The 18,470-nt window shown below is 49.1% G+C and overlaps 1 protein-coding gene across 1 annotated transcript; it reads right to left on the bottom strand.

Annotated features, from left to right (window-relative positions):
* Positions 1-3,655: 3,655 nt before the first annotated feature.
* Defb1 (defensin, beta 1) lies at positions 3,656-13,226 on the bottom strand. The gene is made up of 2 exons (XM_005373839.2): positions 12,977-13,226; positions 3,656-3,870 (listed from the first exon to the last, which is right to left on the bottom strand). The coding sequence occupies exons 1-2, from the start codon at positions 13,035-13,037 to the stop codon at positions 3,728-3,730; spliced, it is 204 nt and encodes a 67-aa protein (XP_005373896.1). The 5' UTR covers positions 13,038-13,226; the 3' UTR covers positions 3,656-3,727.
* Between the last annotated feature and the right edge of the window lie 5,244 nt (positions 13,227-18,470).

Raw genomic sequence — 18,470 nt, 5'->3', positions numbered from 1 at the left:
GTGGCCAGTGGGCTCCTCTTCATTCAGTGCTGATGTTCCTTTGACATGAGCCGTACCCTTGACAGCTTCTCTAGTTTTGTAGCAGAAGGACATAACATGGTTTTTTCTTGTGCACCTTGTAATCTGGACAGGAATTTGCCATTTTTCTCAATAGTGCTGGTTGTGTACAGTGAAAAACTTTATTTAGGGACAGGAGCCAGGAACCTAGCATTGCTCACTATTGCTGTATTCTCACTGCAGTCTAAACAAGCTATGATTTATACTGACAGTTACAATTCCAATTTAGGACTTCTGAATTTAAATGTCATCTTTTAATTTTACATGAATTACTCTTACGCAGAAAAATCTTTGTTCTTGTGATGATTTTTCTCTACCTTAATTTTTATCTTGAAAATTTCAGGCCTTCATGCAAGAACAAAGTTCAGAGTACACACACACCCTCCTCTGAGGCACTGACTGTCATTGCTTTGTGACATTTATTTGCACTGAAGTCTTTGGGAGGGAGTTTGAGCATCATGACATTTTAGCTCTAGCACGGTCTCCTCAGAGTTGGGTATTCTCCAACCAAACTGCAAAGTGCTTGTCATGCCCTATCAAATACACTGATAAAAATATTATTAGTTTTAAAAAAATTTATCTGGCTGTTTATTCAATTGAATACATTGGGATCATCCCATTCCTAAGTGTAGTCCTCCCGTAGTACACCCAGGAGGTTGTTTCTAGGAGTTCTCAGACACTGAAGTCCATGGATGTCCTATCCCTTATATGAAATGGCACAGTATTTTCGTGGAATATTCACACATTTTCTTGTATCCTGTAAATCATCTCTAGATTATGTAAAATACCTAATACTATGTGAATGCTATGGATATTGATGCTAAACTTTATTGTTTATGGACTAATTACAAGAAAAATGTCTCTGGATTTTCAGTATAGATGTCATTTTTTTCTCTGACATATGTGATTCACGGTTGGTGGCATCCACTATTACAGACCCCATGGATGCAGAGGGCCAACTGTTGCCTGTTGTAGAACACTGACTTCACGCTTCGGTTTGCTGTACTTGTTCCTGAGGTCTGTGTTGTTCCCAACTGGACATTTCACTTTTTATCAGTATGTAATTACAGACTATTTATGGGCCTACGTCTAGAGTTAGGGCAATTATAGCCATGATTGCAAATAAATCCTCAAATTTTAATGACTGAAAGCGGATCCCTGCCCTTTGGCTCATGTTGTAGCCTACTAAGGATCATTCTAGTCATTAGGGAACTTGTTTTCCCTTCTTTAGGAGTCAGACTTTGCTTCCTGACCATTCTGTCATTACGTATGTCTTAGGAAACTACTTATCAAACTCCAGCACAGAAAATGAGAGAGAGGCCCACATTTGCTCTTTTTAGGAGGGACACATATCAATTCTGCTCACTTCCTATTGATGAAAGAGCAGTCTACAGTTGAACTGAAGGGATTGTACAATCCCTGCTGGCCAGTGCTATTAGTAAATGTGCTCTTGGAAAGATGGGGCAGCTGTCTTTTGCTAGATAATGTTTTCTGTTTTTATCAATTCCTCCTCAATTTGGTAAAAGGGCATCCTCTACACATTTTCTTAGAGATAGTATGTAGTAATAGCAAAAATTGCTCGTCCTTCTGTGTTGGAAAACACCCTGTTTTGCACTTACATGACCAACATATTGGCTCAGATAGATTCTAACTTCAGTATCATTTTCCATGAGAAAGTTAATGTATTTAGCTGTGATCATTTGGAATTCATTCTTGCAGAGGAAAAGCTTGATGCCAAAGTGACTTATGTACCTTTGTGGAACATCCTATATTTTCTTCTCTCTAGAAAGCTTAAGATCTTCCCTTTTTAGTGCATATTTTAAAATTTTGTGACGATATACCTTGATGTTATTCTTTGTTCATGCCAGTACCTATTGTGGCATTTAATAGAAATTTTCAATTCAGAAAATATGTTCCTTTATCTTTGTGAAAATTTATTTCATATTTCTTTGATAAATAATTCTTGTAATTTTATTCTCTCTTTTCTTTCTCTAACTCATTTAATGAGAGAACTTCTTCACAATCTCATCAGTGTATTGTACCTTTTAATTCATGTTTTTCACCTTTTAATCTTTTTTGCACTCACTTAAATTCATTATTTAAGGTTTTATTTAAAAATTTTTATATTGTTAACAGTTCTGAAATGGCTAATATCTTCTCTCTAACCCCTAGTCTCCTAGAGCATTTTATTTTTGTCTTACAGATATGACATTTTTCAGGGATGATTTGTATTTGTGTAATATGGCTTCTTCCATCACATGCTGGATTTCCTTGCTGTCTTGTTATTCTTGGTTGTATATTTACATTGAAGGATAAAGATCCATGTTGTGTTCTAGTCTGGCTGGTGGTGCTTCCTAAACTGTTTTATTGGAAAATCTGTTTTCCTGATAAGCTTTTCTTTGAAAGGCAAAACCAATAGTGGAGTTTTACATGGAGTGATCTGCTGATGATGCACAAACACATGATTACCACAGGCGTGGTTGGAGACTACACACCAGGATGTGTGCCTTCTAGGTGTTCCTCATCACCTATAAAGGTTCAATTTGTCAACTTGGCTGGTCCACAAGGCCACATCAAAGTGGACTGGTCCTGCATTGCTTCTTAGGTTTTCAAGGCAAGAAAGAGCCTAGACACCTGTAATGAAAGACCTGCATCTGAGGCACTCTGTACGCCTGGGTAGAATTAGTATCTGTCACAGATGCCAGCATTTCTCCTCTCAGCCTTTCCCTGTGGGAAGAGGGCAGTGCAGCATGTCCATCCCTGGGGCTGGTGACACGTGTTTTTATAACAGGTGACCTCATTTATGCTTATAATTGTTGGAAGTGGAAGCTGAAATTGCCGTCACAGGTTAAGGGAATGACAGCTTGTGTGTTGTGCTGTATAATCCAGAGCATTAATAGGTTTACTGGGGAAGGAGGTGACCAGTTGTCCTCTCCCCAGCATGTCTGTGGGCCCAACAGTGAGGCAGGACTGAAAAGCACAAGTGACTGGGGCATCATTATGCACTGTGATGGGTAGCTGGGTTTTGTGATTGTGGTGGAGTGCAAAATGCTGATCCGTTTTGAGACAGGATCTCTTTCTATGATCCAGGCTGGACTTGCACTTGCTATGGAGCACAAGTTGGTTTCAAACTCACGATCCTCCCACCTCAGCCTCCAGAGTAATGGGACTACTGGTGTGTGTAACCAGGCATGGGTTCAGATAAATGGTCACAGAAGAGGTTCTCGTTGCTAAGGTTAAGCCACCCATGGTCCTAGCACAGAAAGAAGGGGCCACAGTCTTGGCTCTGCAGATGGGCCCTCTCATGGACACTCTTTGAGATCTCAGAATTTGGGGTCCACCTCTGCCAGGCCCCAGCATGCATTATGGCTATGTCCATTGAGCTTAGCACATAGACTTGATCTTAAGGGGACCCTGTGCATCACTCACTCCTTGGGTCTGATGATGAAACTAAGTAAAAGTGACATCCTGGCCATCTTTTCTTTGGGCCAGGCAAGCCATGACTGGGCTTGTCTCTCTTTCTAAGCCTAGATTATCTTACCCTTTCCCAAATTGAGACACAATACTTAGTTTAGTACAAGGAGGTACTTTTCAAAAATGTTTTTTTTTTTTTTTAATTATTAAAACAAATATTTCACATCCTTCTGATGTTCTCTCCAGTGACTCCATCTCAGGTGCAGCACTTTGCCTTCCCATTGTAGCAGGTGCCCACAATTTTAGAGAACATGGGGCAAGCAGAGTAGAGACAGAATCCTCCATTCCTCACGCACTGGTAATGGTCTGCTCTGTGGCCCAGACCTGTGAGACCAGCACCTGTAAGGAGGGGACAGAGCACTTCAGTCTCCTGGCTTGTGGCTGCAAGGACTTTGGAACATTTTGGGAAGGGAGGACAGACAACAGGCAAAGCACGTGAGGAATCTTCTCTTGGAAAGAGTGCACGTAATTGAAATTAGACCTGTGAAGAACGCACTCGCCATGGAGGAACTACAGGATCTGATGGGATTTCCTTTTGTCCAGAGATTTTAAGACACGGAAGAACTACAGTTATTCCCCACATAAGTCTTCTACTCCATCTTGCCTTCCCCTAAATTCATGTCCTCTATTTTCAAAATGCTAAAGTGGTTGCCTGAATAAATACATGAAGAAACTGCCAACATCACTGGTCATTCGAGAGATGCAAATTGAAACAATGCTGAGATTTCATCTCACCCCAGAGAGTAATGGCTACCATCAAGAAATCAACCAATAACAAATACTGGCAAGGCTGTGGGGGAAAAAGGAATGCTTCTCCACTGTTGGTGGGAGTGTAGACTGGTATAACCACTGTGGAAATCAGTGTGGAGATTTTTTTAAAAAAAAAAAAAAAAAGAAAGAAACTAGAGGTCCCATTTGACGCATCTATTCACCTACTTGGTATCTTCCCAAAAGAATCAAGATCATCACACCACAACAATATATATATGCACCAATGTTTATAGCACTGCAGTTTGTAATAGCTAAATCTTGGAAACAATCCAAATGCCCATCAGCCCATGAATGGATAAAAAAGAAGTGGTTCTTTTATGCAGGGAGTACTACTCAGCCATACAGAAGGATAAACTTGAGACATTTCTAGGTAAATGGAGAACAAACTCAAGTGAAATAAATCAGACAGATGCACATGAAAATATTGCATTATTTCTCTGGTATAAGAAACTGAAAGTGTAAATAAGAACCAAAACATATAATAGATATTGTGATATAGGAAGAAACTGTACAAAAGGAAAAGTGAACACAGGGCAGGGAGGAAGGGAAAAGAAAAAATAAGAAAAAATGGATAAAATAGAAGCAAAACTTTGCACATAAGAGGGGGTTGAAGGGAGGGAATGGGAGAAAAAAAGAGGAACTGAGATATATCATGTACAGATTCAAGTTCCCTATGATAAATGTGATTATTATGTGTATTTAAATTGCACCAATAAAATTTTAAAAAATTTAAAAAACATAAAGTGTTTGCCTGGCCATAAGCACATCCTACACTTTGCTATCAGTGACTTCAGTCATACCAATCCCTCTGACTTAAACCCCAGCTCAGTGCCTTCCACACCACTGTTTCCGTTGAGTCCAGTGATCTTTTACTGTCAGGGTGATAGTACAGCTGCTCTATAAAGATCTCATAGGTTTCTGCACTTGGAGTCTTTCTGCCCAGGATCACAGAATCTCATAATTAGAAGATTCGATAGACCAGCCTCCTACTGTACCCAGTAGGGAGCAAAGCCACTCTCTGATATCCATGGTGGGAGATCATTGGGCTATTGGCTTCCCAGCTCCAGTTGTTGGGTGATGTAAGCTGACTTCTGTCCCCTCAAAACTCCTCAGTGGAAGCCCTAACTTCTTTTATCTCACAAAGACACAGTATTTGGAGCTAGGGCCAGTGGTGGGTTAACTGAAGCCAAGTGTGGTCATTAGGGTGGGCTTGTCCAGTATGACTGGCGTTCCTGTAACAAGAGATGGGAACATGGGCCACTCAGAGGGAAGATGCATGAGGATGCAGGAGAAGGTGCCACCCAGCAGCCAAGGAAGGAGGCCCCAGCAGAGGCCCACCTCATTACCATTCTTGGTCTCAGACTTCTGGCCTGCAGAACTGTGAGGAGATGCATTTGTGCTTGTCAAGGCCCCTGGTTGGTGTGTTTTTGCTATGGTGGCCCGTACAGTTCACTGCAGTAGGTCATCACCACTCTAGGACACAGCACTCTCTGATTTCTGGTGTCTGCTTGTTGGAAGGCTCTTCCTCATACTGATGGAGACTGACCTTTTAGGAACGTCCATCCAGGGCTCTTTTTCTGCTCTGTGCAGTTAAGTCTAACCATTGCTTCAGTTTTAGTAATTTCACTTTCCAGAAACTCTTTTCTCTCACTCTTCTCAGTGCCTCATTTCTAGACTCTTCTGGTTGAGTTCACTGCCCTTCAAATTTTTCAGAAGGCTTTCTCAAGACTGAGGCCTGAGCAAATGCACAGCACCTCAGGTGCCTCCCCAGACCAAGAGCAGAGGTGCTTCACTCCTTTTGTTTGTTCGCTGTGCGGCCATGTTGCTCGATGTGCCAGCAAGTAGCTAAATGCTGCTGCTCACCTTCAAATGTGTTGAGATTTCAGTAGCCACACGGCAGGTGCTCAGTAGCCACATGTGGCTCCCACTTCCTGCAGTGGGCAGGGCACATGTGGAACATTTTCAGAGCTAAAGAATGTTCTGTTGTACTGAGATCCCACAGAGATTAAGAACTGTCATTCTGGTTCCCCTGGCCCATCCTGTCCTCAGAGAAGCATCTTGGGCCAAGCGTACTTGGTTGCTCACATGAAACAGTTTCCTGGACCAAGCTCACAGCGTTCTTCCACAACACAGTGATTACTATGACGGTGTCCAAGATTGCCCTGAGTCCTGATAGCTCCAGACAGTGTTGACCTCCAGTAGGATCATGGTCAACCAGACTTCTTTGATGTGTCCAATTCTGGTTTTTGTTTCCTTCCCCGAGAGGCTCTCAGAGCTGGCTGTATTCTGGGAAAATATTCAGTCCAACCCTTGTAGCACGAAGGGGTCCCTCCAAGGGACTACGTGTTGCTAAGAAGACACATGGAACTAAAGATTTGACAGCTGTTGTAAATCCTGAAGGTCTGCACTCTTTACTGTTCTTTGCTTTTCTCAATAATAACATTGCTGATCTCTTTCTCTAATATGTATTCGTTCTCTTTCAAGGTCCTGGGTAAGATGAGGAGGCCCAAATATAATTCAGCATTTTAGAGGCAGAATGGACATCAGAGCTCCTATAATTCACCTTGTCTTTCATCTGCTCCCCAGACGGAGAAACTGATGTCCTGTGGTGTCCCCGCAGCATGCAGCAGCCACATGAAAGGCAGGAAAGGTTGGAAGGACACTGTCCCCTCCTCACTGTATGTGGCTTCATAGATCATCAAGGTCGTTAACAAGAACTAACTTCTGGGACTAGCTTCAAGGGCCTAATACAATACCTCCACAAGAAGAATAGCGAAGAGTTTAATTCTGAGATGCTTTAGTTGTACTATCTGTTTTAGAACTAAGTGGAGTGTGATTTGTTTAAAGTTCTCCACCTGTCTGTGCCCAGCTCCTCAAGTCTGACTATAGTGTTCCCACTTCTAGCCTTCCCTTTTCCAGCCTCCTCAGCCTGGTTATTTTCCGTTTGGGGAGTGACTAACACACTTCTAGTTTCACTTACTCCTCCAAGGAGTGCATTGCTTTACCTTACAGGCAGGAAGACTGGGTCAGGGAGATCGAACAGTTGTCCATGATCCCACTCCTATGAAAGCATGTTTTACCTCATTCTCAAATATGTCCCTGCCACATCCATTTCTTGAGCAGGTTTTGTAGAAGAGGTGGGCCTCCAAGGGGTCTCGGTAGGCTACGATGTGGAGTGAAGGCAAATGGCGGACTTTCCTGTTTGTTTAGTTATGACTTGCGAGGAGATCACTTTCAGTTCTGCATTAAAAGAGCTCCAACTTCTCCTCTCTCTGTTTTTCCTCCATCTGTCCTCCATCACCCCCTGGAGGTTAAGGGCAGGAAGGAATAGCCTAGATCTGAGGGCGTCTGTGGGCACTAGATCCTGGCAATACTCAGAGACAACGCTGGTGGTCACAGCTGAGCCAGGACGTGCTAGGGAAGGGACCAGGTGTCTCCTGGAGAGAGGCCAGGGATGCTGTTAGCCACCCTGTCACAACCGGAACAGCCCCGCGACCAAGAACTAGCTGCATCAGAAGGCTGGTTGTGACTAGGCTCAGAGACCTTGGTCTAGGGCAGCCCTTCTTCCTGCTTTCCCACACACGAGTCTTGTGTTTTTGGTTCTGGCAGGTGTCCAAAACTGCTGAAAGTCTTGTTAGAGCACGGCAGCCCCTCCCCCTGCCCTGGGTTTCCCAGGCTGTGGGTCAGGAGGGGTGGGCATTTCTGCTTTTGACAAGGGCTGGGATGAGCCTGAAGCTGCGGGGAGCCTCTGTCTGGAATGCCAGGGATCCTTCCTGTGAGTGCATCCATGTGCCCTTCCGGGGTCCTGACTCTCACCAAGCACTGAAATTGCTCTTCTGGTGACATTTGCCTTCTCTGGGGACAGATTTGACCCACAGCAAAATGGTATTAATATGAAAGCTTCATACAGAAAGGCATTGTATGCCAGGTCCTCGCTATAAACCTAAGGAAACATAAGCAATACATCCCATCCGAAGGCAGACGCGATTTGAAATACATTAATGAAGACCTAGAAGAGCTAAAATGCTATTCGAACATTTGAAGACTGTATTTAAAATGTCAATTGTCTCCAAATTAATCTCAGATTCAACACTATCCCTTAAAAGTCTCCAAGGATTCCTTCAGTGCTGCTCGACAAGCTCCTTGTAAAGTCTGTCTGGAGAATCAAAGGCTCAGCAGAGCCAGGACACTTTGGAGAGGAGGGTGGAGGACTGGCTTTACAGGACTGCTAATTACAGAGCCACTGTAATTAACACAGTGTGGTGATGACACAGTGCAGACAGACACAGGCAGCAACGCAGAGGTGGACGGAGATCTGTGTGTGTGGAGAATCGATGCGGAACAGCAGTGGGTGGGCAGAGCACTGTGAAAGAGTCACCCCATCTGTGGGACAAGGGCGTGCTCATAATGGAAAAAGCAGCTTGACCCTTACTTAACAATACACACACACACACTCACACACACACACACACACACACACACACTCACACACCCCCACTGCCAGATCGATTATAAGCATGAAGATAAAAGGAAAATAATAAGCTTTCAGAAGACAAAATACAGGAGACCATTCATGTTTTTGAGCTAAAGAAAGATTTCTTAAGGTAGAAACACACTAACCCCAAAGGAAAAGATGTATCACATTCATTTGCCTTAAAATACTGATGAGAAATCTCTAAGGAAAGTGTCCACGAAGAGAGCGAACAAGAAAGGCTCAAGGCAAGGGGTGATATTTGAATGCGTATAATGAAGGACTTCGTCTGGAATGTAAAAGGAGCTGCCACGGTCCCTACAGGAAGATGGATGATCGGACAGAAAATATGGATGAGACAAACAGCACTCCACAAATGATACCCATGTGCTTAGGAACTATCTGCCAAAGTGCTCAACTTGTGTCAGGGAAATGCGAATCAAAACTGTAAAGAGGTAGAGTTTATCACAGCTCAGCAGCTGGCTAAAATTGAAAGAGTCAATCCTATGTGGTGTTGAGGGCTAGTGTTGAGGGGTGAAAGGAAACTCTCACTTGCTGATCAAGGCAATATAAATTAGTGTAAGTAATTTTGGAGAACAGTTTAACATTTGTTATCTATTAAATTTGAATACGTGCATGTCCTGAGACATAATTCTGACTTCCAGGATGTAGAAATAGGGGCAAATAGCCATATTTGGCCAGTGGAAACACACACACAAAGCAAACTGTTTCTCGGTGTGAACAGTCAGGTGAGAGCAGAGGAAGGCAAACAGGAAGTCATTCCCGCACAGGTGGGCGTGTGGTTCCCCTGGGCAGAGGGAGCGGGGACTGAGAAGGCTCCGGGGACCCACGAACACACATTTCCCTGTTCCTCTCCTGCGACGTGATCACAGCGGCTCTTCCCCGCGGGGCAGCCAAGCGCTCTTTCTGGACCTGCCTCGGGGCCACAGGAGCCCGCTGTACAGTGATGCATTAGGTGGCCCTCCCATGTGTTCTGAGCTTCCTAGATGCATGCTGTTTTCAGGAATTCAAAATGTAAAAATTAAAGGATTTTCATGTCCCCAAGCTGGGGAGCTCTGGGGCTGTGTGGCTGCAGCACCGTGTCTCCTCCCGGGAAGTGTCCGTTCTGTCCACTGGACACGGGAGTGTCCGCATGACTCTCGGCCACATTCTGCTCCTCACCTGTCCCCGGATCCCAACCTGTGCTTGCTCTCGCCCTGACCCTCACTAAGCTGAGCTGGAGGTATTGTTTAGAGTTGGAAGCAGAGGACGTTAGGGAAGAGAAGGGTGAGAGGAGCGTGGGGCAGTGATCTGGGGAGCAGTGCTGAGCCGGTACCACGCTGTGCCGAGCGACCCCACCCCACACAGGTATTAGCCGGTTACAGCAGGACGGCCAGGACCCCGCCTGGGGCAACAGGGACACCAAGCGCTCTTCAGTCAGGTGCAACAGTGTGTGTGGCTCAAGGAAGAACCGCTGTGATCACGTCGCTGGAGAGGAACAGGGAAATGTGTGTCCGTGGGTCCTCAGGGAGAACAGCACAGAGAGAGGAGAATGGCTGGTAGCAGTGACAAGACCGGCTAGATTTCATGGTACCATGACAATGCACACCTGGGGGAGGAAGTTCTGACAAAGACCTTCACGTCACTGAGGTGAAATAGGACCCAACACAGGTCAGATGGTGGTGGCTCAAGGAAGAGTGGTCAAAACGAGTAGAAGGATGAAGCTGCTTTGAATTAGAGGGTATCTTTTGTCTTTATATAAAAAAGCCATGAAAATAAAATTTCTTAAGGAGTCATTTGAGATAGAGACACAGGCAAGGAAAGAATGTGGGAGGGACTGTGTGTCAGTGAAGCTATTGGCAAAGGGCCTTCTGATCCTGTTTCTCTGCTTTAAACCCACCTACAACCCCCTGCTCTGGACACCAAGATTGGCTCCAGAAGATGCAATTTCAGCTAAGTGAAAATGTTACGAGGGAAAATTGCAAACCCCGACTACAAGATAAGTATCTTGCACTGAACAAACCTCAGGAGCGGGTTGTCCAAATGACAAGGCTTTGGGATAAGAGGAGGCATAGCTGGGCCCCTCGGTACCCCCAGGCTGCCCTGTTGGCATCGTTGGAGGCATTAGAGCAGACGCCAGCAGAGAGGGCAGGTTTGGGGTGCAGGAAAGCAGCCAGTTAGACCCATGTGTGAGGGGAGACCCAGATGCCTGTTCCAGTTCTGGATTTTCCTGAAAGGTGCTGCGGACTGTGATAAGGTCATGGTACAGGCAGTGTGCACCAACTCCAGGGCAGTCTCAGTCCAGGGGCTCTTCATCAGACCCCTCTGGGCTGTGGTAAGTTAGCAAAGCCCTTGCCCTGGTCAGGCCCCTTGGTGAGCTGCCAGTGTGTGGGGTGAGAGCTGGGAACCAGTGGGCATTACAGACAGCTGAGCCAGACTTCCCGTTGCAGTTGCAGGAGGCTGGCCTTGTTGAGGAGGAGGTCCCAGGGCCCCCCGTTCCCACCCTTGCTCGGCTCATATTGTCTGTATCAGCTGCCATACAGCACTCAGCCTCCAGACAGACCGAAGCCTTTCCACAGCGATTGCCCAGATTGCCCATCCTTCTTCCTCCCGGCTGAATCCGCTAGGGCTCAGCCAAATCCAGATGTGTGTCCTGCCCACAAGGCCTCTCTGGTCATCCGTGCACTTTTTTGGAGGATTCCTGTGTGTTCCTCTGAGCACCTGCCACTCCCAAACCCTGGGTCTTCCCGTGGGCTAAATGGGGCTTTCAGGCCACAGTTGGAGCCCGTGAGCTGGCAATCCCCAGTCATGTGACTTAGGCTAAATTATTTGCCCACAAATGGGGATGAGGGTTCTTTGTTTTTCTTGAGAACTGTAGTTTTTGTTACTCTGCATATGTGGCTGTCACGCATGCTGTCTGCCCAACTATCTGTACCTCACCCCCTGTCCCCGCCGCTTTTCAAAGTCATCTTTGTCCTGGTACAAATTCAGATGCCCAGGACACCAGGCAGACACAGCCTGTGACAAGGTGACATGGGGTGTGGTGCCCCAGAAGGAGCTTGGCTAGGAGGTCTCTGATCACACGGACGTGTTGTAGATGAACAAGAAATCTCGTGATGTAAGACAAGCTGCTTTCAAACTCTGCTGAGTTTCGATTGGAAGGAAGGAGTGTCTCCTTATTACCCAGTGAAAACTGGCTGGCACAAATCAGTGCAGGAGTCAGAACTTGGAGCATGTGTGCCCACTTCCTGCCTATGCTGATGGTTTCCAGTCTTTAAAGAAAAACTCCTCGAAACTTCTTGAGTAGATTTTTCTCCTGTGATGGGGCACAACTGGCAGCATGAGAAACTTAATAAGTAGGAGGCTTTTGAACCCAGTTTTCAGATGGGAAAGGGAGGCCTGGTGGACTCAACTACACAAATATGAGGAGCACAGTGACATCCAGAGCAAAGCACAGCAGGGTCTTCAGACAGTTTCCCAGCTCAGGCTTTGATCTCACATCCTGTTGCAGATGAGGAAACTGAGGCTCAGAGAAGCGTGACTTGCTCCAGGTCACTGTGAGTGACAGAGCTGGGAGGGAAATGTGTCCTGGGTGCCCTGTGCAGGGGCCACTTTCTCTCACACCAGGGACAATGCTGTTCTGTCCCAGAGAAGCTGGCATCCGGGGGCCTGAGTCAGCCTCCCTTGAACTGGGAGACCCGGCCTGGGGAAGGAGCCTGGGTTCCCCAGGAAGGGGGAAGGTGCCTGTGGCTCTCTGAGACGCTCACAGAGCCGAGTCCCAGACCCTGGCTGAGCTGGTGCTGTGGGAGGGCTGGTGGCTCTGTGCCTGCAGCAGGTCAGCAGGAGGGACCAGCCGGTGACCTGGGAGCAGGGCAGCGCCGCTCTCCAGGCGGGAAGCTGGCCTCTCCGTGTGAGGCACCTTCCTGAAACCCCTCCACACAGGGTTAGTGCCCAGGTGCCCAGGACCAGCACAGGGCCCCGGAGACTGAAGCAGCAGCTCCGTCCCGTGTCCCCCCACCCAGCTCACTCCTCTGCTGCCCACAGGACAGCTTGCAGCCCCTGCTGGCCTCTGCTGCAGGTCCCTGGACCGCAGGACACTGTGCTGCAGTTGGCCCCTGGGCACCCTGAGGCGTGTGTCCTCAGCCCGCCTTGGCCCACACGTCCCCAGCCCCAGGCCAGTGCCCACCGTGTCCTGAGGCTTACCTGGGACGTTCGGGCAGAAGAGCAAGCAGAACATGAGCAGCAGCAGGCAGTGGGTCCTCATGGCGGCCAGCAAACCGGGCTCTAATGCTGGAGAGGACGAGAGGCTCCCTTGGGAGCTGGGCCTACAGGAGCTTCCGGAGGCTGGGGTGAGGCTCTATTTATGGGGTGCAGGATTGCACAACCCCATCGACAGGATAAAGGGAGGTGTGGCAACCTAGAGTGAAGTTGTAATAACCAGCTCTCCTGTCATTTGCTCTGAATACACTCCAAGTCATGTGCACATGCTGTCTCTGTCCGGCTATGGCTGGATTTAGCGCTCAGCCTGGGAACCCAAAGTCAGCTCATAGGCCAGGCCTGTTTGTTTTCCAAGTTCTGCGGGTCTGAGAGGCTCCCAGGCAGGCAGCTCACTCTTAGATCCCTCCCCTGGCAGTCACTCAGGGCTTGAGGAGAGGAGGAAAGAAGACCCAGCAGGAGGCTGGCGGGATCCAGGTTGGGCTGGTCCCTTGTGTCCCTGTAGAGTGGCCTCACACTTCCCCCTTCCCCCAGGGATGAAAGCTTTCTCAGGCCAAGGCTGCTCTCTCATGTCTGCTCTGTAATGCCTTCGCCTTCAGGGGCCCACAGCAGGTTTGCTTATCCAACTGGACACAAGGAGGGGTTATCCTTGACCCGGAGGGAGTGAGCCCCCGTCCACCCCAGACAGCCACTTGGTGGGAGTGGCCCTGTCCAGCTGGAGTTTGGTGTCAGCCAGTCTCTGAGGGTCCTGTTGTGTCTACCAAGCCTGAATTTTTAAAAACTATTTTATTTATCATTAACCACTGTGATTTTGTGAGCCACTCCCTAGTGTCCAATCAGAGGTCTAACTTGGAGCATCAGAAGTAGCTTATGGCTGATTAAGTCAGGAAGGCGTCGATGACGTGGCTCACAGAATCACTGATAGGGGCTGAAAGCTTGGCCGCAGGTTCGGCTTCCAGGGCCAGTGTTTGACCAGGCCACAGAATTGGTCTGGTGAGGACCCTGGGCTTCACCCACAGCGCTCTCAACAGTGACACGGATTTCATGGCAGCCACTGCCCAGGCAGCAGAGTGCCCTTCTGAACCAATCATGCACCCTGTGTGTGTGTGAGAGAGAGAGAGAGAGAGAGACAGAGAGAGACAGAGAGAGACAGAGAGAGACAGAGACAGACAGACAGACACACAGACACACAGAGACAGACAGAGAGAGGGAGGAAGAGAGACAGAGACAGAGACAGACAGACAGACAGACAGAGACAGACAGAGAGAGAGGGAGGGAGAGAGACAGAGAGAGGGCGGAGAGAGAGAGGGGGAGAGAGAGTCCCTTTTTCAACTAACCTTGACCTGTGGCCCATTCTCCTTGTAGCCCTGGTTGGTGTCTGCAAGCTATGTCTAAATTGCAGTCTTTTTCACATGACCAGTGGCAAAGTGCTGGGAGTGGGAAAGAAGAATGCTGGGAATTCATTTGGTACCTTGAGTTGTTTTTCTTTCTTACTCAGCTCTGAAAACGGAGAATTCTCCAAGCAAGCAAAGCACATGAACTATCCTGTGAACAAAAACAACAGAAAAAGAAAAGCTCAGGATCCTCTGTTCCGATGAGTTCTTTTTTTTCCTGATTTGAGCACATTTACTTGATTTCTTTATATGCCAAGAAATCTTACAGTGATGTGGGGTCCCATGAGAAACAGCCTCATGGTGGCCTCCCTGTGAAGTCCACTGGGGAGGGGCCAGCAGACAGGGAGCTGCCATGAGCTGGCGGGGCTCTGACTGGGGCATCACAGGGACCATGCTGGGAGCTGCTGGCAGGTGATGACCTCAGGAGCTGAGGGTCCTCCGGCCCCAGCCCTCGGCTGTGCCTGCCTCTGCGTCCTGGGCCCTGTTGGCTGGGTTCGAGGGAAGTCACAAGCTGCAGGGAGGGGTGGTTATGGAGATGGCCTGAGAAACGCAAATTCCCTTAAGCACAGCTTGAAAGAGGTTGAGCAAAGTCTCACCGTGGAGAGCACAGCAGACCCAGCTTTTACTTTCTTCGATTCTCTCTGTGAACATCACAGCTTTCGGGAGGCAGTTAGCATTGAAGGTAAATAAACTGCTCTTCGGGTGACTGTTCCTGGTTTCCCATTAATTAGCTTTGTGACTTTGGGCTATTTATTTCGGTTTCCTGCAGCCTAGTGGTTTTCATTCTGGTGCAAATGGGTTAGCATTACCTAGTCAAGCTATCACTGTAAGGAATAAAGAAGATAAAGAAATACAGTATCTCTGGACAGTGCTGCTGCACACAGCATGAGAGCTTTTCACATCCATGAATGCAGGGAGTTAAAGATTGATGTTTAGCTTTGAAACTTTCTGCCCTGACCCTGGAGATAGAGTATTTTCAAGGATTTTTCTAGAGAATCTTACCCATCCTGTGCTAAACTTGCTGTTTTGTTTCTCAGGAGGCAGCCTGCATTCCAGGTCAGGAGCATCACAGTTTTGCCCCATGACCCCCAAAAGCAGGCGTGAGGGACAGCAGAGCTCCTTCCCTGGACCTGGGAGAAGACTGAGGCACTGTAACCACCCCTGAAGGCTGAAGTGCCAAGGGCATGCTGGAGGGGTAGGAGGTCACTCCCATGACATGCTGAGGAGAGCTCACAGACAACCGGAACCAGCGTCTGGGTTGGGGGAGACAAGGGGTCCGTCTCTCACAGATCCCAAAGGCTGGCTTCTGCCATGGCAGGTCCCTGAGTGAGGGAGAGTGACAAAGGACACTGTGTGCTTGGGTGTCAGAAAGTGCTCAGGGCCCCCACGGCCCAGGGAAGAGGACACTGAGCCTACGGGCGGCGGTGGGGGGAGATGCAGTCTACCAGGGGAAGTGAAGCTGACACGAGCTCTGGGGGCAGATGAGAGGTGAGCAGATGGAGACACATTGGGAGGACATTCAGGCGCAGGAAGGACAAGGGTAGTGCGTGTGTGAGTGCGTGTGTGTGCATGTGCACTTGCTGAGGCACTTAAGCGCCATAATGAAGAGCTGTAATTTTCTTCTTAGGCAAGAGTGAGGCTTTGGAAGGGTCCATTAGCCTTTCGGAGCCATTCTGAGACAAGTGTGGGGCTCCACGGCTCATGGCACTGGGCGCAGGATGGGACTGTGGAGAGGGGGGGTGTTCCTGTCCCAGGCATGGGCGGTGAGGCTTGGTGCAAGAGCCACAAACAGGGCGGGGAAGGAGAGGGCTTTGGGCTCTGTGTTCAGGGCTGAAGTTGGGGCTGACACTGGTTCAGGGAAGGAGCCAAGTACAGGCAGGTTGAAGACCCTGAAGAGAGGGGTGGGGGAGCGAGTCTGTGAGGCGGTGAGAGCCCGTGGTCGTCAGGCTTGCGGGGTGGGATTAGCTTTAAGTCCGCTGAGCGTGCACCAGAGCCGGACTGGGACGGGGTCCAGGAAATGGGCTGAGAGGCAGAGGTTGAACTTCCCCTTGCACTGTTCACCTGTCCCTGTCCCCTGTGAGGAAGCCTGGCTCCCAAGTGGGTCAGAGGAAGGTGCGCACTGTCCAGGGGCTGCGGGGGACAGAGCCCTGGGGTGTGCTGGGCATGCACCGGGCCAGGGCCTGGGTTGGTTGGTGCGGTATTGGTTTCCACATGCGCTCGGTTCTGAGTGGACACGGCTGCCTGGAGTCTTTGTCCCCCAAAGCCTGGTGTGAGCAGAGGTGGGGTGTCTGGAAGGTGACTGGCTCATGAGGGGCGGCTATTCTCATCAGTGGACTCATTCGCTGGTGCGTCCGTAGCTAAACGTGCTGTGGGAGCATTGGAACCTGTGCAGAAGAGTCGGGTCACTGTGGGTGCCCTGGAGGGACGCGGCTCCGTCCCTAGCTCCTCTCTTCTCTCTGCTTCCGTCCTCCCCGACGGTGATGGGAGCAGCCCTCCTCCTGCTGTTTCTTCCTTGATGCTGGCGAGCACGCCTATACTGAAGCCTCCAAAGCTGTAAGCCAAATACACTTTCCCTCCTGGAGTCATGGATGTCAGGCGTCTGCCGCGGGAAGGTGACGAGACACCTCCTGCTCCCCGCCACAGGGCCATGGTGCTCTCCTGCTTGGGCTGCAGGTTTCTCCTTGGTTTCTAGCCAACTAGGGTTCTGTGTCCACTCGCCCATCACGGGCCCCGTGTCAGCTTCTGCTCCGGGTCCTTCTTCCCTGTCCTGCACTGGGCCACCTCAGCACACTGACAGCTGGTGGGGGTGCTGGAGGTAGGGTCCAGAGAGTGGGGTGCATGGTGGGGGTGCTCCAGGGGCAGGGTCTAGAGAAGTGAGGTGCATGTGCGCCCTCCAGATCCTCCAGCTCCTCTCTCTGAGCTGTGTTCTTGCTCCCAGCCCCTTTTCTGAGAAGCCCTCCCTGACCTCTGTCCCTTGCGCAGCCCTGGCTGGTGCCTCCCCGCTCCCCCTGGTTTCCACTTTGTCCACCAGAGTGGCTGCCATGTCCTCGGGTTCGGTGAGGTCTGAGGGCACCATTAGTAGAAGCCCACTGTTCTCTCCCATGGGAGAACAGAGTTGGGCATGAATAACCAGTTTGGAGAGGAATGAGTGAATGGAAGAGCTTTGCTGTGGACTGCCTCTGCCCTCCTCAGGTCTCCACGGAGATACTGTAGCCCCAGTGTGATTGTATTGAGGAAAAACACTCACCGGGAACCAGTCAGCCTGAGCCTTGTCTGGGACTTTTGCCCTCCAGAACGGAGAGAAGGAATTTCTGTTGTTTAAAGTGCCAGCCCGGTGTGCTTGCCACGGTGACCCGAGTGCATTAATTTGTACCCCAACCTCTTGTCACTCGGCCTACTCCTTCCTGTGCCTGTCTGATGTCCTGTCTTTGGAACTGCGTGACAGCAATGCTCATTCTACCATGTCCAGAAACAGACTAATGGCGGCGTATGTACACATCTTGCTTGAAACCTCCGCATTTTTTATTGCTTTTTGGAGAACTGTAATATTTTACAGTTTGCTTCTTCAGGGAGAAACTTCAGGTTTTTCAGTTACTTTGTTCTGAATCTGCACAAAGCCCATAAGCAGTGGGCACAACTTCCAGCACTATTCCTCATCCCCTCCTCTTCGGGTGACCTTGAGTGTGGTCTGCAAAGTCATGTCCTTGGTCGCTTCTCTCTAGGACATGTCCAACAGGTCACGCTGCACAGCAGGTGCTGCTCCTGTCAGGTGTTTGTCACACCTGCAGAATATGTGATCTCGGCCTGCAGAGGGAGGGGAGCTCTGGGGTGCAGCAGGGGCCAAGCCGGGCGGCCCTGCCCTTGGGCCTCTCTTGTTAAAGATCAAACAGACCCAGGGTTGAGGCAGTTCAATCCAGCCCAACTTCTCTTCCGAGAGTCAGTCTAATAGAGGTTGGAGTTGGCTCTTAAGTGCCAGAGGAAGAGAAATGAGTGGACTGGCTTAGGCCAGGCACAATGCCCCTGTCAGTGCGACCAGCCCTTAGCACCAGAAGAGCCCTTGTCTGAAGGGAGTGGAGCCTGCCCCTGTG

The sequence above is a fragment of the Chinchilla lanigera genome, unplaced genomic scaffold (genome assembly GCF_000276665.1).
Source record: "Chinchilla lanigera isolate Chin_1 unplaced genomic scaffold, ChiLan1.0 scaffold00002, whole genome shotgun sequence".
Lineage (NCBI taxonomy): Eukaryota > Metazoa > Chordata > Mammalia > Rodentia > Chinchillidae > Chinchilla > Chinchilla lanigera.
This window is presented reverse-complemented; position numbering and strand designations above follow the sequence as displayed.

Coding starts and splice junctions, on each gene's coding strand:
- Defb1 (XM_005373839.2), bottom strand. CDS start 13,037: ATGAGGACCCACTGCCTGCTGCTGCTCATGTTCTGCTTGCTCTTCTGC. Junction 3,871..12,976: donor CTTCTGCCCGAACGTCCCAG/GTAAGCCTCAGG, acceptor CCCTCCTTACAG/GTGCTGGTCTCACAGGTCTG.